This window comes from Cervus elaphus, chromosome 21 (assembly GCF_910594005.1).
Source record: "Cervus elaphus chromosome 21, mCerEla1.1, whole genome shotgun sequence".
Lineage (NCBI taxonomy): Eukaryota > Metazoa > Chordata > Mammalia > Artiodactyla > Cervidae > Cervus > Cervus elaphus.
Window position 1 is genome coordinate 62,134,315 of NC_057835.1, and position 18,799 is coordinate 62,153,113.

Genomic DNA, 18,799 nt, shown 5'->3' on the forward strand with positions numbered 1-18,799 from the left:
GAGAGGCCAAGCAAGAATTTTGAGTCACAAGACTAATGGCCCAGAAAGGTATATAAAATTATTTATTTATATTTTTTTTTGGTTAAATGAAATTAACCCTCTTATAAGAGTAATTATTAGAAATGTTTAAATTTTACAAATGATAGTACTACTCTTTATATTAAGTCCTTATGTTTAATGCAGGTATTATCTTGAGGGTCTATAACAAAAACTTTTTTGAACTGACATGCTGAGTACAGACCCTAGTCAAGTGGTTTTCAAACTGTGGTTCATAAAACTCCTGCAACAGTATTATCTGACTCATCTGTTTAAAAGTTACAAATTCCTATGGCCCACCTTTCAGCTACAGAACCAGAATAGGGCCCAGAAAATTTGCATTTTAACAAATCCTCAGGTGATTCTCATTTCCATTAAAGCTTGAGAACCACTGCCTTAGACTAGGGAAGCAACAACCTGGAAAAAAAGCATCTGATATTTAAGCGGAAAAAAAAAAGTTCAGCACCTGAAACTAACTGCAACATTATAAACTATACTCCAATATAAAATTTTTAGAAATTACTATTAAAAAAAGAAAAAAGTTCAAGTATTTCTTGCCCAACAATATTAAAACAATGATATAGATGAGAAGAGATGGAAAAAAGAGACATTCAGGCAAAAGATATGAGCGGGAAGAAAAAAGTAAGAAATACAAGAGTGTTTCATACATGAGATGAAACAGATGTCAGAAAGACTCGAAGTTCCTCTAAGTTTGTGACCAAATCACACTACTTTCTATATTCTTTATTTTCTATAGCAATAAGAGCTATGGCTTTATTTTCCATGAGGTTAAAAATCCTTCTCGGAGCATCATGACATCAATATTAGACACTTCAAAAAAGAAAAAACTTCTGAAAGACTACAAAATTGTTTTCCAATAAACAGTGCATTTAAATAACAAAGGAAAATAATAAGTATTAGACTAAATTCATAATTATTTATTGGAGCAAATTGCTGACTTCTGTGAGTATTTTTTTAGGGATTGAGACTAATCCTTTGTTGTCATCTCCACAGGCAGTATTTTTGCTCTTTTAAAATCATTACAGCTAAATCTTAAGATATATATTTCAAATGCTTGATAAATAGTACTATTTTTAATGGAAATAAAATTTCCATTAATAAAAAATATCATTTATTAATAATATTCATTCCTCACACAAACAGATATTAGGTACTAGCTTTCATATTTTCACATTATACTTTACAGTTTATTAAATTATACTTTACAAATATGTAAATATTAAATAATATAGATATGAAATAGGCATACTTTGTACTGATTTTTTGATGAAAATTATATGTTTTAATAAACTGTCAAACTGGGCATTTGATCAATAGCCCTAATTTTCATTTTATATTATGGGACTTGCATTGAAGTTTTTAATATATATTTAGCTCACAGTATCAAAACAAAATTATTTTATTTGCTATATTATTAGTCACATTCTTAATTGTGCTTTTTAAATGAATCGTTGGAATATATCTGCTGATTCATCAAAATAAAACAAATATACTTCCACAGTTCTAAATATGATATACTTATTTTACATCATTTTCATTAATAAAAATATTGATATCATTTTACTTGCTTTAATACACTTTTCATGTGCCACTTTTAAGTTTCCCAAGCAGAATCTGAGCATTCTAAGTAAATATTTTACACTAGATAGTGTTAACTAGAACAACTTCAGTTTTTTTAAATTTAAATTAAATTAGCATTATTGAAAACCAACAACAATAACCAAAAAAAAAAAACAAAAAAACCCATGCAGCAAAGCAAGAAAAGCATAATACTACTTTTTAAAAAACACTATATTGACATTACTTTTCCGTATAAGGGTTTCCTAATGAAAAGAGGCAAAGAACTTGTACCCAAGTATTGCAGTAAAATAAATGGTATTATAATTACATAATGCAAACAAAATAAACCCAAGACATTTTATTTGGATTGTGATTTTGTTCTATCAAAGTCATATAGTTTTCAAAAGTTGAACTCTGTATATAATATGCAGAAAATTCATATTTTAGATAAGGTACAAATTTATTTGCCAGTCTCCTCAAGGAGTAATTGCTTGGAAAATGCAAGAGAATGTAGATGTTAAGTGATATAATGAATGATTTAAAGAGACAGTAACCTTAGTGCAATAAAAATATCAATAGTATAAAATCAGCTATTTATGTCAATATTACAGATATAAGTGGAATCTACATTAAATGCCAACCTGAAACATGAGTTTTAGTATTCAGTCCATCATATAAAATTACTAACAAAGATTGTCTCTTTAAATTTTTACTTTATTTTAATCCCCATGCAGAATTTTACAAGCTGGCTCATAAAATGATTTGGAAGTCAATAATATGGTTTGGAGCAACATACCAAATTAAGTTTTCCTACTACGCATTTTCCAAAAACATACAAATAAGGGTTAAAACACAATTTTAGATTCTATCAGGCAGACAAGGCCTTTACCTGAACCCTAGGAACAAAAGGCGTTGTTCTTCTACTAAGGCTTTGGCTCTGGTAAGCAAAATTAAAGAAAAAAGCAATAAAACAAAACCAAAAAGGACAACACGCTGGAACTAAAAGACCAAAAGTAAAAAACACATACAACTATCCCTTAAATACATTTTTCCATGACAATATATATCTAAATTAAGTACTTCAACATAATGAATAATTTTCCCAAAATTATAAAACAGATTAAGAACTATATGAAATCTGAGAAGTTTTAAATCAGATTTTTAAATGTATCAACATAACAGGTATTAAGACTGAATGTAAAATAATATAATCGGGCTCATATATTATGAAAGAATGAGTGTAAACATAAAATACGAGAGTCAGGATATTTCAGATATCATCCTTAAACACACTACATAGAAAAAAATATAGTCCAAGAAGAAGTGAGACAAAAACACATTAAAGAATTATTAGTGAAAAGTCATCGTAGAAGTAATTATATAACTTTCCAAAGGAATATGGCTAACAAAAGTCTAAAAAATATTAGCCAAGTGAGTTTTATCATTTCTTAAGAGAATAAACACAGAAAGATAAAAGTGTGCTGGAACACACTGGATTAATTCGTTGCTTCATACTTTAAGAATCTATACTAGGCACTAGTATTTAACCACCATTTTCAGACATTTATTGTGTACCACCTGAGATAACACTATTTAGAGCTAATCATACTTATTAATGACAATAATATTTTTCTTTTTGTTTATACAGTTCTTTATATACTTTCAAGCTTTCAATAACAGTTTATTGCAAGTTTATTGCCTAAAACAACACTAGGAAGTAGTTGTTGTTATCTCCAGTATGTAGATGAGGAAACAGAGACATTAAAAAAAGGCCTAGAGATACTTGTGCAATCTCAAAAAGTAAGACAGTTTCAAAGGTAAATATTAAAGCTCAATTCTGGTTAAAACACTCTATTTCAAATTCATAGAATAAAATCAAATTTCTTTTCTCTTCTAACTTTTTTTTTTTCATTTTGAAACAGCTTCCCAAAGATACCACAACCATTGGAACATTGTGCCTTTATTAAGACATGCCAACAGTTACAAGAGGAACAAAATCAGATTCAAGTTCCTGGGTTTGGGAATGGATATCAGGGCATTTACTTCTTTTTCTTTCACCAAGATTCTATCCCATCTCTCACATTTTTCATGCATGTCTCTCTTGTTTAATTAGCAGTTGTGAACAGTTAAAGGTTTCAGATATCTCCACTGCTATACGGAAACAGATAATAAGTACTAGGAGGACTGCTGTCCAACGTAGCCATCATCAGACAAAACCTGATGATAGTTTAAGACATAAACTAAATCCCAAAGTAAAGTGAATCTTTAAAGCAGACTATCATTCAGCCACATGAGTCATCTTTATCTCCGAAAACCAAGACAGTCTCAAATCTCAGTTGTCTTCGCTTTCATGAGGAGACATTTCCAAAGGGAGAAAGGAACGTTTAGATATGGAGTATGTTCCTGGTATCTGTCTGCATAACCCTAAGTGGATAATTCTCTAGCCAAAGGGTAAGGGATGTTTGAAATTCATAGAGATTAGCCAGGCATGCTGAAGAAAAGGACTAACAATGCACTCAATTTAGAAATATAGCTTACTTTTCTTGCCTTCCCAACTGTCCTACCTGTTGTTGACCAAAAATATCAAGGTAATGAAAGATTTCTGCAAGTAAGTATTACTTCAAAACTAAAACATTTACTTTCAAAGAAATAGCGCTTTGAAATAAAGTAATCCTTTAAGGACAACATTCTTCCATCTTCCAAAATGACCTCAAATGAGCAACTCATAGATTTTTGAAATCAACTGTCTAAAATCTATGCCAGTTTAAACCTAACCTTTACCCACAAGCTTATGCATTAAACTTGGCTATGTAAACATATTTTGTTCTGTCAGATTATTTTAAATTGAGAAGAGATTAAAATAACATGCCATTAACCATTTTAAAGTGTACAATTCAGTGGCATTTAGTGAATCCACAATGCTGTGTCACTACCACCTCCTTCTAGTTTCAAAACTTTTTCATCACATCAGAAGAGTCATGAGTCATCACACTCTGCATCTATTAAGTAATCGCTTACCATTTCCCCATTGCCCCAGTTTCTGGCAACTACTAAACTGCTTTCTATCTCTATAGATTCTGGATATTTCATCAAAAAATGGTGAAGTATTATGCATCTCATTGCAATTTGTGATTAATATGAATTCATTTATTTTAAGCATGAAATGTCTGATAATATCTGTAACAATTCAGTTTCATACAAATGAAGAATTTGAATTTGTACACCATGATTTATTTTGCATTTTTAATGTCCCTTCATACTTCATGTGGCACTACCAACTTCAGGACATTCTTCTTACATAATACTTCTAAAATAACAAGGTTGTAACAAAGAAATATAAAAGATAAAAGCTAAAAGAAAAAATTTTCATTTATAGAAAGTTTGAAAATGGCTATCGAATTTCTAAGTAGATATAAAGAATACATACCTATTCTTCAGCTACTTAGTCCCTTTAAATGGGCATAAAATGGATATATACAATATTTACAAGCTCATCACTAAAAATGGAGTCAGAAAAATATTAAAACAAAATAACAGGGAAAAACATTGCAGCTATTAGTTAGCCACAGACTCTGAAGTAAAATAATGATTGTCAATAAGAATTAATGTGTTCCTAGAGACAAAATTCTAAGTCACTTCTCACTTTTGAAATAGTTAAAGGCTATATCTTAATTTAACACTCTATCAAAAAACTAGTCAAAGGCTGAAATTAATTTTAAAATATTGAGAGAATTACAGAAGCAATCCTCCAAACAAGGAAACTGCTAAATTATGGAAGACCACAAATTTAAAAGAGAATCAAAATAAGGGATTGCTGACACCGAAAAGACTAACATACAGTCCAGGTGTCATAAACCTAAGCTCATACAGATTTTCTCACCAAACACATTAACGGCACTTTCATAGTTATGCCCGAGAATAATAACAAGCTAGCAGCACATTTCAAGCATGAAGAAATAAATGGAATACTATTTTTAAATTTATCAACAACAGCCCTGTGCATGAAAGTTTAAATAATGTGTTTTATATATATATATAATATATTTGAGAAAATACCAGTCCATGAACCAACATAAATATATTAGGGAGGTCAGCTCACATAATATACAGATTATCTTGTCAGACATTATGCTAGCAGACATTAACAATGTCATAATTTTATAAGTGAGTTATGGACCCAGGTAAAATCTCATTAAAAATCAAAAATATCCCAAGGTAGAACAGAAGGATATAGGGAACATAATGTTGCCTTATGACTTCCTGGCTGTTTCCCTGAAGCATGATATAAGTGGACAAATGTTTTCCCAACCTCTGCATCATTAGAGCAAACCAAAAATCGTCTCCAGTTGGCAAAAATGGTGTTAAATATAAAGGAAAATACTATATCCAGAAGGGTATCTTGCTTAGTTTTGCTGCATGAATAGAATGAAGGCAAAATTAAGTTTCATGAAGGTCAAATCCTCTGCTCATTGCTGTATTCTCTCAGCTACTAGTATTATAACTGATGAGGAGATAGATCTTAACATATATTACTTGAATTGATAATTGTAGTTTAATTTGGCAAAAATATGTTGGAGGAAAGTTTTGGCAAGAGATTTCAAGAATCTTAAGCATTTTTTCTTTCACATTGTAATTTTATATCCAGATAAAAATTATCCCAACAAAAGAATTTTGTCCTAACAAAATATGCAAGATTTATATTCAAGGATTTCTATGGCATCATTATTTAAAATACTATAAATTAGAAACAAGCAAGATATCCTATATTAGCAAATTAAGTTAAAATGGAGTATTAAACAGCAATTAAAATCATTTTAGGATGAATTAAAAAAAATAAGGGAAAATGTATACGATACATTGAGTAAAAAAAGCAAGTTTTAAAACAGTATACACAGATTTATTATAGTTCTGTTTAAAAATGTATATGTATGTGAATGACTATGCTTTAGTGGCAAGAATATAGGTGATTTAAAATTTTTATTTATCTGTGCTTTCTCAATTTACCAAAAGAAATATATATCATATTTATAAGCATTATCTTGCTGGAACACACTTCTTCTAGGTCATAAAAAATGATAAAATGGAACACATGTTAAATTACAATTATATACATTTTAAACCTTCACTTACAAACACAAGTACTATATACATTTAAGTTTATGTTTTCTCCAAATATTTAATAGTCTTACCTTTCTACCAAATTCACTTTGAACCATGAGGAAAAGTAGTTGAATTTGAAATCTGTCTAAATGCCCATACTATGAACCCTCTGTTCCTAGTTCAATTTCTAATATAACCTTGAGACTTCAAAAGAGGCAGCAACAAAGTGGTACTTACTTATTATGGGAGTCCAACTTCCACTCCCTCATTCACCAACTGAAGCTAACTAAGTATACACACACACACACACACACACACTCTCACACACACACATAGATTTAATATATACCAGCATCATCAGCCACCCAGTGCTTTACTTATAGATGAAACTATCTAAGGGAAGCCATGATTAAAAATTAAAAGCTAACATTTACTAACACTTTCTAAAATGGTGGAAGAAAATACACATATACTTGTAACCATAAATGTCAACATCTGTGCTGTCAATGTATATAAGAGAATAAGTAGAAAGATGCTACTTATTGTGGAAAATGGAAAAAACACCACTGTCCTCAAATGAAAAAGTTCACTCTGTTTATGAAAGAGAAAGGAAAAGAAAATAATAAAGAGAAGAAATCCATTTTAGTAAGACATTTACAATCTCCTAATAGTATTTCATATTTTGTTATTCTCATTTTTGAGATTAAAGTAGTCTCAGAACAGATGTGCCTAATGACTTTTACTATGTTATTTCTGCTTATACTTCCTGTATCATCATCTAATTCATGGAAACTCTTAAGAAAAATCAAATACTTCTCCTTCTCCCAGAAAATAAAAGGACAAAATCTGTACCTAATTTAACAAAGCTAGAAACTGCTTTTAAATTAGACCAAGAACAGTTTTGCTTTTAACTATAACAGTAACAATTATCCAAAATTCGATGTCTGAATTTTGAGAATCTTAAGAGTTCTTAATACTCATAAAATTTCAGGTTAGTAACTCATCAGAATTAGTATCAATATTAATCTGTTTGTTTCTAAAATATAAGTGGATACATTTTAACATTTTTAAATGGTTTAAAACAGAATGACAACTTTAGAAATTAATAAAATGTGAGAGCCTAAATTTGCAAAGCTCTTCTAATATGGGTACAAGATGGATAACTTAATTTTTAACTTTTATTATAAAATGTTCAAATTAGGGGTCACTTAATATGAAAGCCACATGATATACTCAGTAATCTATTATATATTTCCCCATTTTCTTAGCTGAGCAAAAATCATGACCTTGAATTTTGGAATAATATTACTTACTGAAAAAGGTTTTAGATAGCATCACAAATTCTAATTCCCACCAAATTCCAGAAAAATCTAGCTCTAATAAAGAAAGCATTCTGTTAGCTAATTATAATAGAATTTAAATTAATTAAAATTACTAAGACCGACAAAGTTGATGGTGAAAAACACAACTATATTCTAAATAGGACTTGGTTCACAAAAAAATGGCACCATGTAACAAAAATACTACTTGATATCCCAAAAAGAGAAATTAATCTAGTGATTACATACTGAAAGTTGTCCAGATAAGAACTGTGGAACATCCCTCAACATGCCAGGACTCATGGGAGATGTAACGGAAATAGAAGGACGATCCATTTTTTGAGATTCGAATGAGCTAGAACCTGAAATGGCAATTATACACAAAGAATAACAACAATGATTCTTCATTAGTATTTAATCATCTTTACCATATATCTTAAGTTACTTTTAATACCTACAAAATTCCATTATACAGACCTTTTTCTTAACCACAATGTTCTAAATATACTTAAAGGGTTTCTTTAAAAGTGTAAGTGCAGCTTAGGGATTCTTGAAAGACCAAGGGTGAACCATTTTCTGTGCCAATTATAGTAGAGACAGACATCAGAACCTAGTTACTTCATCTGTTGTGTGTTCTAAACTCATACCTTACAATAATATACTAGGAAATTTTAAAAATAGAAACTTAAGAAGGAAAAACCCAAGCCAAAACCTAAATCAATAAAGCAACTCAAACATGGTCTAAACGTGTAATGCTAAAAATGTAATTACTAGAATATTAACTGTGAAAAGTTTTCAGCAGTGGTTTTTAAACATATCTGGAAGGATATAATAAATTAGATGGGTAAAAAGAAAGTGAGGAGCTATGAAAAAAAGATATAGGAGAGCAGAAAAAGCAGAACTTCAGTACCCAGAAGTTATATGTATGAATTTATTTGTATGGAGAGGAATGAACAAATTGCAAAGTAAATAAAACGGTGCTAATGAGATACTGACAGAATTAAATGCCTGGAATTCTGGGCTACAAATTTTGGCACTAATAAAATATCCATGCTAAATTTTTATGAGTAAGGTAATAAAAACTGCATTTGAGGAAGATGTCTTTACCGTTCATTTAAAGTGTCTGAATTGAGCAAGATGAAAAATAGTTAAGAATAAGTGGAATTCAATAAAATATAAAAAGAATAGGAATGACTGGAAAATGGACTGAAAAGAAAGAATTGAGGCAATATCACAAAATTAGAAAATTAGGACTCAAATTAATTAGATATGCAAGATTAAGGAAAAGGGGGGGACACTAAGAGTTCAAGGCTTGTAACCAGATATGGTCCCCTATGTCTTGTTCTCTGCACAGGACACAGAGGATATTCCCTGAGTGCAGAACCGTGGAGTTCTGTGTGTAAAGGAATGGTTGGAGAAGTTAATTTGGGACCTGTCACAGTGACCCTGTGACACTGCAGACATGTAAGGGGAAATGTAAAGCAGGCAACAGATATGCAGATAGGACCAAATGTCAAGGGGATATTAGTGTTAGAAATTAAAATGTAAAGGGTCACCCTAATTGGGGTCCTAAGTGGATAGTGTTCACTTTCAGAGAGAATACAGTGTAAAATGAAGGGGAAAACTGTAAGCCTTGGGATCAGAAGTAATGGTGATACCTTCATAGCATTTAGAAGTGGAAAGAATACTGCCTTTATATTAAGAAATAAGCTAAGCTTCAAGTAACAGGAAGACACTTAGAACATATTCTTCAATATTCTTTAAATATCCAGGGCTGAAGGGACAATGATAGACCATTTTGATAACGTAACTTAGGAGTCATGTGGAAATTAAAATTATATGAAGAGAAAAACTTACTGAGGAACTAAAAATAGAGGCCAAGAATTAGGCCTTGGAGAAAAGCTACTCTTCAACTTCTAAAGCAAACAGGATTCAATCTTATTTGAGAAAGGACCCCTGCCCTAACAGAAACAATTTTGGAATTGTAGCCTAGGGGTTTTTCAAATAGCTACAATAAGATAAAGGATTCCATACTGCTTATACAATATCTGGGTGATGTAAGTGAATAAAAATTTTACCTACAATCATAGACTGTTGTGAAAATTAGTATAGTAACAATATCTAGCATAGTTCCAGGCATCCAAAATAGGAGTGATGATGATGATATCATTATGCTAGTACTTATAATTTTATGTGATCATATTATTTTGAATAAAATAATTTAGCAACCAGCCAAAGGTACTAAAGCAAATATATCATATAATCAAATTTTAAAATTTAGAGTTAAGCCATTCCAAAATGATTTGACCTCTCTGGTAAAGTTTTTCTTTTTTTTTAAATTTATACTCGTAATTATAAATGTAAAAAACCCCATCTATTTTAATGGTATAGTGTCAATTGTCACGTGTAGAGAATCCAATCACTTCTCACCACCTTCACTGCAACCATCATGGTCTAAGTTACCATTGGCTCACCACTCAAGTACAGAAATAGCCTTCTCACTAGTCTCTCTGCTTTCACTTCATTTAGTCTTTTTTCAACACAGCACCCAGATTGTAAAATATAAGTTTCCCCCAAAAAACATCCTTTGTAGCTCCTTATTTCCCTTAGAGTAAAAGCCAAATTCTTCACAATGCCTCGTAAAGTCTCTGCAGTTTGGCTGCCCATTACCTCCCTGTCCTCCCCACTGCCATTCTTCCCTTTGCTCACTCTTGCAGCCACAACAGTCTTTTTGCTTTTTCTTAAATGCATCTTAGGCTTCCCTGGCTTAGCACCATTGAAACTCTGCCCTCTGTACCTGAAAAGCTTTTTCCTCAGATTGCCACTCTGTCCAACCTTGCTCCAATTCTTCTGTTTCAATGTGGTCTATCCTGATCAACGTATTTCAAACTGCGACCCTCCTCTCTTCCTTCAAAACATGCCTTCCTATTAATCAGTCAACGAACTTAATTTATTAGAAAAAATTTGTTTGCTTAATATCTGAAAGTAGCACTCAAACACAAGTAATTTAAAATGTCTATATAATTTTTAAATGTCTATATAATATTTAAAATTGTAATAATTTTAACTTATATTTGCTTAAGATATTTGCTTAATATCTGAAGTAGCACTCAAACACAAGTAATTTAAAATGTTTATATATTTAATGTCATTTCAACTTAAATGTCTATTGTTCCATTACTACTTTGTTAAATCAGAACGATTATCCATTTTCTAAAAATATAGATAAGAATATATATGTAATTATTCACTAGATTGTCCTCAGGATTCCCCACATTTACTGAGAATTAGGTTACCAAGTAGTAAATTTTAAAATTAGGTGAAATTTGGGGAGAGGGTGAAATTTTGAGTAGTGATGATATGTTCATTATTTTTTAATATGATGACAGATTCACATGTATATAAAAACTTAACCTAACTGTGCATTTTAAATATGTGCAGTTTGTAGTAATATACCTTAATACAGCTATCTAAAAAATATGGTAGTTAAGACAGTGTAGTTTAAAAAAATCATCTTAAGATATAGACTTTTGTACTTTTTTCCATAATAACATGAAATAATACTAAATCTTTCATCTTTATACAACTGCATACTTGACAACAGTACTATTATATTTCTTACTTTATATTAATAAATAATTTACTTGACTCAGATGATGAATGAGTTTATTAATGACATTTTCTCCTAAAATAAATGAAACTTACTGGACTCCAGTTGTGTGTGTGTGCTATCAGGTATTCTAGGTATATCTCTGAAATGACAGAAAAAGAAAAACAAAACAAGAAATTGTTTTAAAAAGTAGTAGGAACTACCATTATGACAATTATTAATCTATATTATAACAGGACAATGCAAAATGAACAAAACTGTGCATGATAGAAGCATTATATAAATAAGGAGGAAAAAGTCATAGCACTTTATTGCTAATCAAAGTTCTCGGGGCTGACTCCTATTACTTAAAAAAATGAAAAATTACATGCATTTGGGGCAGATTTATGAAAATATATAATTCATTTCCTATGTGTTTTACTATACAATTTTCCATTCAAAAAATTTCTATACTCAAAACAAGGTAAGTTTTAGAGATATATTGTAATTATACTCTTCTCTTTACATTGTACCTGCTGTTGTTCAAATCAGCAGCATTGAAATTCAAATAAAATATCACCAAAATAAAAATTAAAATACTTGCGTTGTGACTGAAATTTTTTAAACATAATAATTCTACTAAGAAAAAAGTAAACATGTTTTTATTGGACTTAACATAATTACTCTGTAATGCATTTACACCTAAAGTATGCACATTTTTGTTTGAGATTTGCCAAGGATGATATATATTAATGGCTAAGCTCATTCAAAAAGTTGCATCAATAAAACTTAAATAGTAAACAAAAATGTGATTGGAGAATTCCTTAATACCAAGAAACACATTTATTTAATTAATACCCTAAGGTAATAGTTTAACCATATAGCAAAACTATGAAAAGACAAAATAAAAAAATAGATATAATTTCATGTGATAGATTCATTACTTTTGAAAGGAACATTTTGAAAATTAAGTTACCAATTGAAGTAATTTCCTTCATGAAAATTTCCTTCATGAAGCAATTTCATCATGAAAAACTCATCCTAAATGACTTAAAACTAGGCATTAGTATTCTATAAGAAGGAGAAATATCCAGTTTCTACCCTGGAATACTTTTACACCTGACATGCATTTAATAATTCACTGTCAGTTTATATATTTTTCTATTCCTTTTTTAAGTTATAGGTTTCTCTTTTACATTGGCTTAGAATACAAGCTTCTGTAAAGGAAATACTGCTGCAGTATTTCATGAGTAATTCTAACAACATAATTAAAAAGTAAACATAATTATTCACTAGATTTAAAAGGATTATACTTAAAATAATAACAAAAATGATTATTAATAAAAATTACCAAAAAGGATTATATTTATTGCCAATTTAAACAGTTAAAGAGTAATTGATGTTTGCTTACTTTTTATCTGTTAACTTAAAGATGTTCATTTTTCCTTAAGTGACTGCCTCCATCTAGAAACAGTGTGCCCTTACCCTGTCTCTTTTTTTTATATTAAATCTCCATTTTGGAAAAAACAGATAAAATTCATAGGATATAGCTGATTCTCGTGCAATGTAGAGAACCACAGATTATGAAACTTCTTTTGAGAATAACTGTTACTATAGTCCCCTTCTGCTAATCCTTTAGCTATCTACTGAGTTTAAGATAATAAAAATTATCTTAAATATTAAAAAAATAAAAACATACAGTCCATGGAATTCTCTAGGCTAGAATACTGGAATGGGTAGACTTTCCCTTCTCTGGGATCTTCCCAACCAAGGAATTGAACCCAGGTCTCATGTACTGCAGGCAGAATTTTTTACCAGCTGAGCAACAAGGGAAGCCCAAGAATACTGGAGAGGGTAGCCTATCCGCTCTCCAGGGGATCTTCCCAACCCAGGAATCGAACTAGGGTCTCCTACATTGCAGGCGGATTCTTTACCAACTGAGCTATCAGGGAAGTCCTAAGAAAAATTTTAAACACCTAAATTTTCTTCTTTTGTAATTAACTATATATTCTAGCATGATCAGATAAAAAGATGTCATTTTTGATAACGTGTTCTTAGTAAAGGAGTAAAAAGCACTATCCTAAAAAAATTTAGTTTTATAAAGCAATCAGATATTATTGAATTGCATATTACAAGTTGTTTAATAGTAGTCAACTTTATGACTTCCCAGTGGTGCAGTAGTAAAGAATTCACCTGCCAGCACAGGAGATAGGAGTTTGATCTTTGGGTAGAGAAGATACCCTGGAGGAGGAAATCACAACTCTAGTATTCTTGCCTAGAAAATCCCATGGACAGAGAAACCTGGTGGGCTCCAATTCTTAGGGTCAGACACAACTGAATGACTGAGCATGCACACACAGTCAAATTTATTCATGTGTAAGGTATTCAGATCAACTCACCCAATAGGCCTTGAAACAACAAGCTCCACCTGTGGTTCAGGTTTGGATTCCAGGATGATGTTATATACTTCTTCAAATGTGGCTCCTTGCAATAATCTTCCATTCCATTCTAGTACTTCATCACCTGTGGTGTGTGTCAGCAATGATAATCTTAGAAAGAAAATCTAACTTCACAAAATGCACTGGAATCAAACGCAATCTCAAACTGCAATCAATTTTGTAGAATACAAGCACCATTATGGAAGAAGAAACATACTGAGAACAGCTCCAATGGCATAAAATATGATGACTGGGATGATTAGTAAATTTCACACAAAAGGACAAGGAAAGACCAGAGGAAAATTTTACGTAAAAGTCATCTCTGTGATATCTAGAATTATTTTCAATAGTGTCCTGTCCTTGAAGAGTTATTAGTTGTTCCTGCAAGGGGAAGCAAGTTGGGAACAACCTATGTCTCCAACTTGGTGACATCACTCTTGTCTGTGATTTCTTAATAGAAATTGCAATTCTAGAAACTATCAAGATCAGTTGCTTCTTTGAAAAACGTATAACTCTGTATTCTAGGATTCTCAATATATATGTAGTTGAGCACTTGTCTAATCTTTTTTACGAAAAGTTTAACATTGATCATTCACTGAATCCTCTCCAAGGCATTCAAGGATCTCTTCAATAGTATCCATTATCAAAGACATAAGGAGTGACACATTTCAGGAAAAACGTATTTATCCATGAAATTTGCTTTTTAAACTATACTAGAAGTTCTTCAAAAGAAATAAGGCTTATGGGAAACAAATTATGCTAATCTGAGATACAGACTAGGAATATCCATCAACAAAAAAATAAGATCAGTAAATATAAAAATCTTTTTATCTACTGTAACTCAAGAACTAATAGCTACAACTTTCCATTGATGAATAAAAATTAATATTTAAGATAAATGAAATTTTGGTTACCAGTGAAGTCACTTCTAAATGAGGACAACTTTTTCATAACTACTAAGTTTAACAGTTTAAGTGTAAATAATCAAAAATCGAAACCTACCTGGTCTAAGATGTCCTACAGTATCAGCTAAACTTCCTTTTTTAACTTTGGTTATAAAAGCACAAAGCCGACCTGATTCAGTCATCTTTCCTCCTACAACCTGTTTAAAAGAAGAAAATGTTAAAACAGGCATTTTTGTTCAATTGAACACAGTTGAAGATTCAAGTAAAACATAACTAGATAATTTGCAAGTTTTGAAACTATAATTTATTATGTTAAAAATAATTTTTAATAATATAGTGTTATTATTAGGAACTGAGTATATGTCAAGGTATATGTCAAAGTATACGTACTCCAAATGTTTTACAATTTAAGCAATTATTTGTTGAAAATGTTGCATACCTTAGAAACAATTTATAATTTCTGCCTTTATTACAGAATTCTTTCTTTTGCCATTTCTAAAACTATGTTACTACACAATACTACATAATTACATATAATTACATTAACATTTCTAATTATAAATTTCTAGTTATAGATGTCAAGTATCATACTACATAATTTGTTACTTTTACTATAATTATGATATCGTCTAAGAATTTTATTAGTTGGTAATCTTTGGGGCACATTAATAACGTGCATGATGATGATGGATTTTTCCTGAGAAAATTACAAAATTTACTTAATCTCATCCAAACTAATGTAAACTTTAGGACCATCTGCATCCCAATTTTTCTGCTCCTATTACCACATATGTTTCAGAAAAAGAAAAAAAAACAAAGGTTAGCATTAATGCGGTGGAATCATATGTGTAGCTATAAGACTAGTCTCTTAAAAATTAATGCTTTGATTCTCAGAACTGCCAATCAATCAATATATCAACTTTGTAGCAAATTATGCAAAAATCATAACTAATTTCATTGATTAGAATAGATATTTTCCCCTCCTCTCAACTGACTGAAAGATACAGAATTTAAAAATTATTGATTTATCTTATTCCATGTATTTATTCCCCAACTGCAGTGAATAACACTCAGAGGCAGTTCATTAATATTAACTAATTATTCAAATGTTTGGTTCTGAAAATTACATGTATAGATAATATGGGCTGAAATCCCTGTGTTAATATATTAAAAATTTCTTGACTTGATAAATGTTAATAATAATTATACTGACTATAATTATTATCATTGAAATCTCAGAGTGCCAGGCACAGTACTAAATGTTTGTATATTGCTTTATTTAATCTTACTAGATAATAATTCTCAGTATTATTGTCTCCGTTGTACAGATGAAGGGTCTGAGGCTAAGAGAAGTTTAGTTGCCTAATGTCATATAGCTAGTAACTGCTATAAATAGAAGTCAAGCCAAGGCATCCCGACCTCTATACTATACTGCAGTTCTAACTCTACACTGGGCAGATCTGGATTTAATTCTCACCTTCATCACCATCTTTGATACCATGGGCAAGTTAAAATACCTTGCTAAGCTTATTTCTTATCTGGGAGTCAGTAAAATGATAAAGTGCTCAAACGAGTGCCAGCCACATGGCAACCACCCAATAAATGATGCACAGCTTTATTTACAATCAAAATTTTCAAATCTCTCTTCCTGGATTCTATACAACTACTTCTGTAGCAATGACTCAATTCTAAAACTCTCTTTGCATTTCAGTTTTTAATTCACCTTACAGGTACACAAAAAATAAACAGAACCTTCTTTGGTGTACTTAAACAACTGTCTGATATTTTACAGTAAAATATGAATCAGTATTTACATTAAATCTCCTAACGTAAGTATTTCTGAGTTTTTAGACTTCAAACACTATTCTCTTTCTCTCTCTCTCACACACACACACACACGTACAAACACATACATATTTTGCTACGCTAATACAGATTATGTTCCTATGTAATACATATGTTATATTTCCCATTTTTGCACATTTAATAATTGAACAAAGCTATCATTTTAATAGAATAGAAACACATACATAGACCTGAAGGACAACTATAGGTAAAATAAGCTTAAGCACTGTATTTAGAATTCAAATATATAACTCAAGTTCTATTTTCCAAAATTAAATAAATATGTATTACTGTAAAATAATGGCAACTTCTTAAATAATACTTGGAAATGAAAAGGTTTTGAAAAATGAGTGCAAATATTTAGGAATTCTTGAAAATGGAAAAAAAAAACACTAAATTGGTATAGAGTTATTGTATCTTTTGCTTTTCTGATAAATCTATAAAGGAGTATAGAGCATCTCACATATTTCATCACATACCTTCAAGCCAAGCATCGCTCCTGAATCTCGAGGTACACTTCCATCTTTTAAACGCTTATTTAATAAAATGCGACCAATTAAACGATCTCCATCTTTAGATGGCTGCCACGTCACAGGGTGCTGACATAGTGCATCAATAAACACAAAAATTAATGTTCTTTTATGATAAATGACCCTTTATTGTACAATCTCTCTAAACTTGCAATTTCCAAAGTGTTATGATTACACAAACCAGCTTTCAGTCAAAACATTGGTCAAAAATTTAATAAGATGATAAGATTATGCTTATAATCTTATTTTAATATCTCACGTTTGTTCAAAAAACCAGTTACCTCAAATTCTAACATGCTCTGACACAATACTGAAGTTATATAGTTCTACAAAAACTGATAAATCTTAAAAATATATGCAGATTCTAATTATCTACATACTGAAGATTAAAAAATGATAGGCAGAAAAGAGACTCTAATTCTATGCAATTGAATTCATTTAAAAATGAGAACTTCATCTTCAAACTCTTCTGGAAGACTTTGAAAGACTTTATTACAGTAAAAGTTAAAAGGTCAAGCTAAATTAAAATATGAAAACTGAAGAGGGTTTTCTTGAAATAGGTTTCTAGATAAAAATTATTAAAAATACCAAGGCTAGGTAACTTTCCAAATGAATGTGCATGGGAGAAACAGGTCCAATTCAAACATGAGGATAGATTACACTGCTCATTTTTTGGAGGTTTCTTGACTCTTTCAAGTTTCTGATCTATTTATTTGATAATTCAAGGGTATTGTTAAACACTGTTAAACAACCTTGAAAATATTAGTTTTTCTCAAGCCTTTTCTAAATCATGACACAATTCCATCATGTATTATATGTCAAATAACAAAGTAAACGATTTGTGTAATCACAGTTCCACAGTTATCTAAAAGTTAACATGCACATCTTCATGCAAAATTTAGCAGGCAAAAGACAAGTTCCAGTAAATCACATCTATATGATAAAAATATTTCAAAAGTTCCACTATACTAAAAGCAAACAATAAATACCAAAGCAGATGGCAATGGCTCTAATACTAATTGATACTACATTAAAATGCTATGACAATAAAACAAAAGAGCAAAATGACAGTGAAAGGGAAAAAAGAAAAACAACTTTTTCTGTGCAAACAGACCCAATTATCTCCCTTTTACCTGGGATTCAAACTGTCAATAATTTAATTTTCATCCCAAGGAAAATATATGCAAGCAGTCAAATAAGCCAATCCAAAAAAAAAAATTCTTTATATTTGTGATTTATAATAACATTACCAAGTTCTTTCATGCGACCATAAACAAAATATTCCATTGTTCCTAATTTTTATTTTCATTTACTTATTTTTTCGAATGCCATCAAAAAGCAAAAACAGCAAAGCAAGCAAGAAGTATTTTGGTTGATTGGTTTGTTTTGGTTTTGTTTTTCTTTTCTGCACCTTAAGAAATGCTATATCAACCCCTGAAATGCCCTGTCCTTTTAT

At 30.5% G+C, this 18,799-nt stretch overlaps 1 protein-coding gene across 33 annotated transcripts in view; it reads right to left on the minus strand.

The window, feature by feature from the left end:
* RIMS2 (regulating synaptic membrane exocytosis 2) overlaps positions 1-18,799 on the minus strand; it is a 590,415-nt gene that overhangs the window by 273,081 nt on the left and 298,535 nt on the right. For 28 of the 33 annotated variants that reach the window (XM_043880157.1, XM_043880154.1, XM_043880169.1 and 25 more), the window contains 5 exons: positions 17,293-17,412; positions 15,066-15,165; positions 14,025-14,148; positions 11,742-11,788; positions 8,286-8,398 (listed from right to left, as the gene is read on the minus strand). In XM_043880157.1, coding sequence (XP_043736092.1) covers positions 8,286-8,398; positions 11,742-11,788; positions 14,025-14,148; positions 15,066-15,165; positions 17,293-17,412 — 504 coding nt within the window. Of the gene's footprint in view, positions 1-2,506; positions 2,555-8,285; positions 8,399-11,741; positions 11,789-14,024; positions 14,149-15,065; positions 15,166-17,292; positions 17,413-18,799 lie in introns of all 33 variants that reach the window. The other 5 variants (XM_043880149.1, XM_043880147.1, XM_043880138.1 and 2 more) reach the window with 1 other exon arrangement.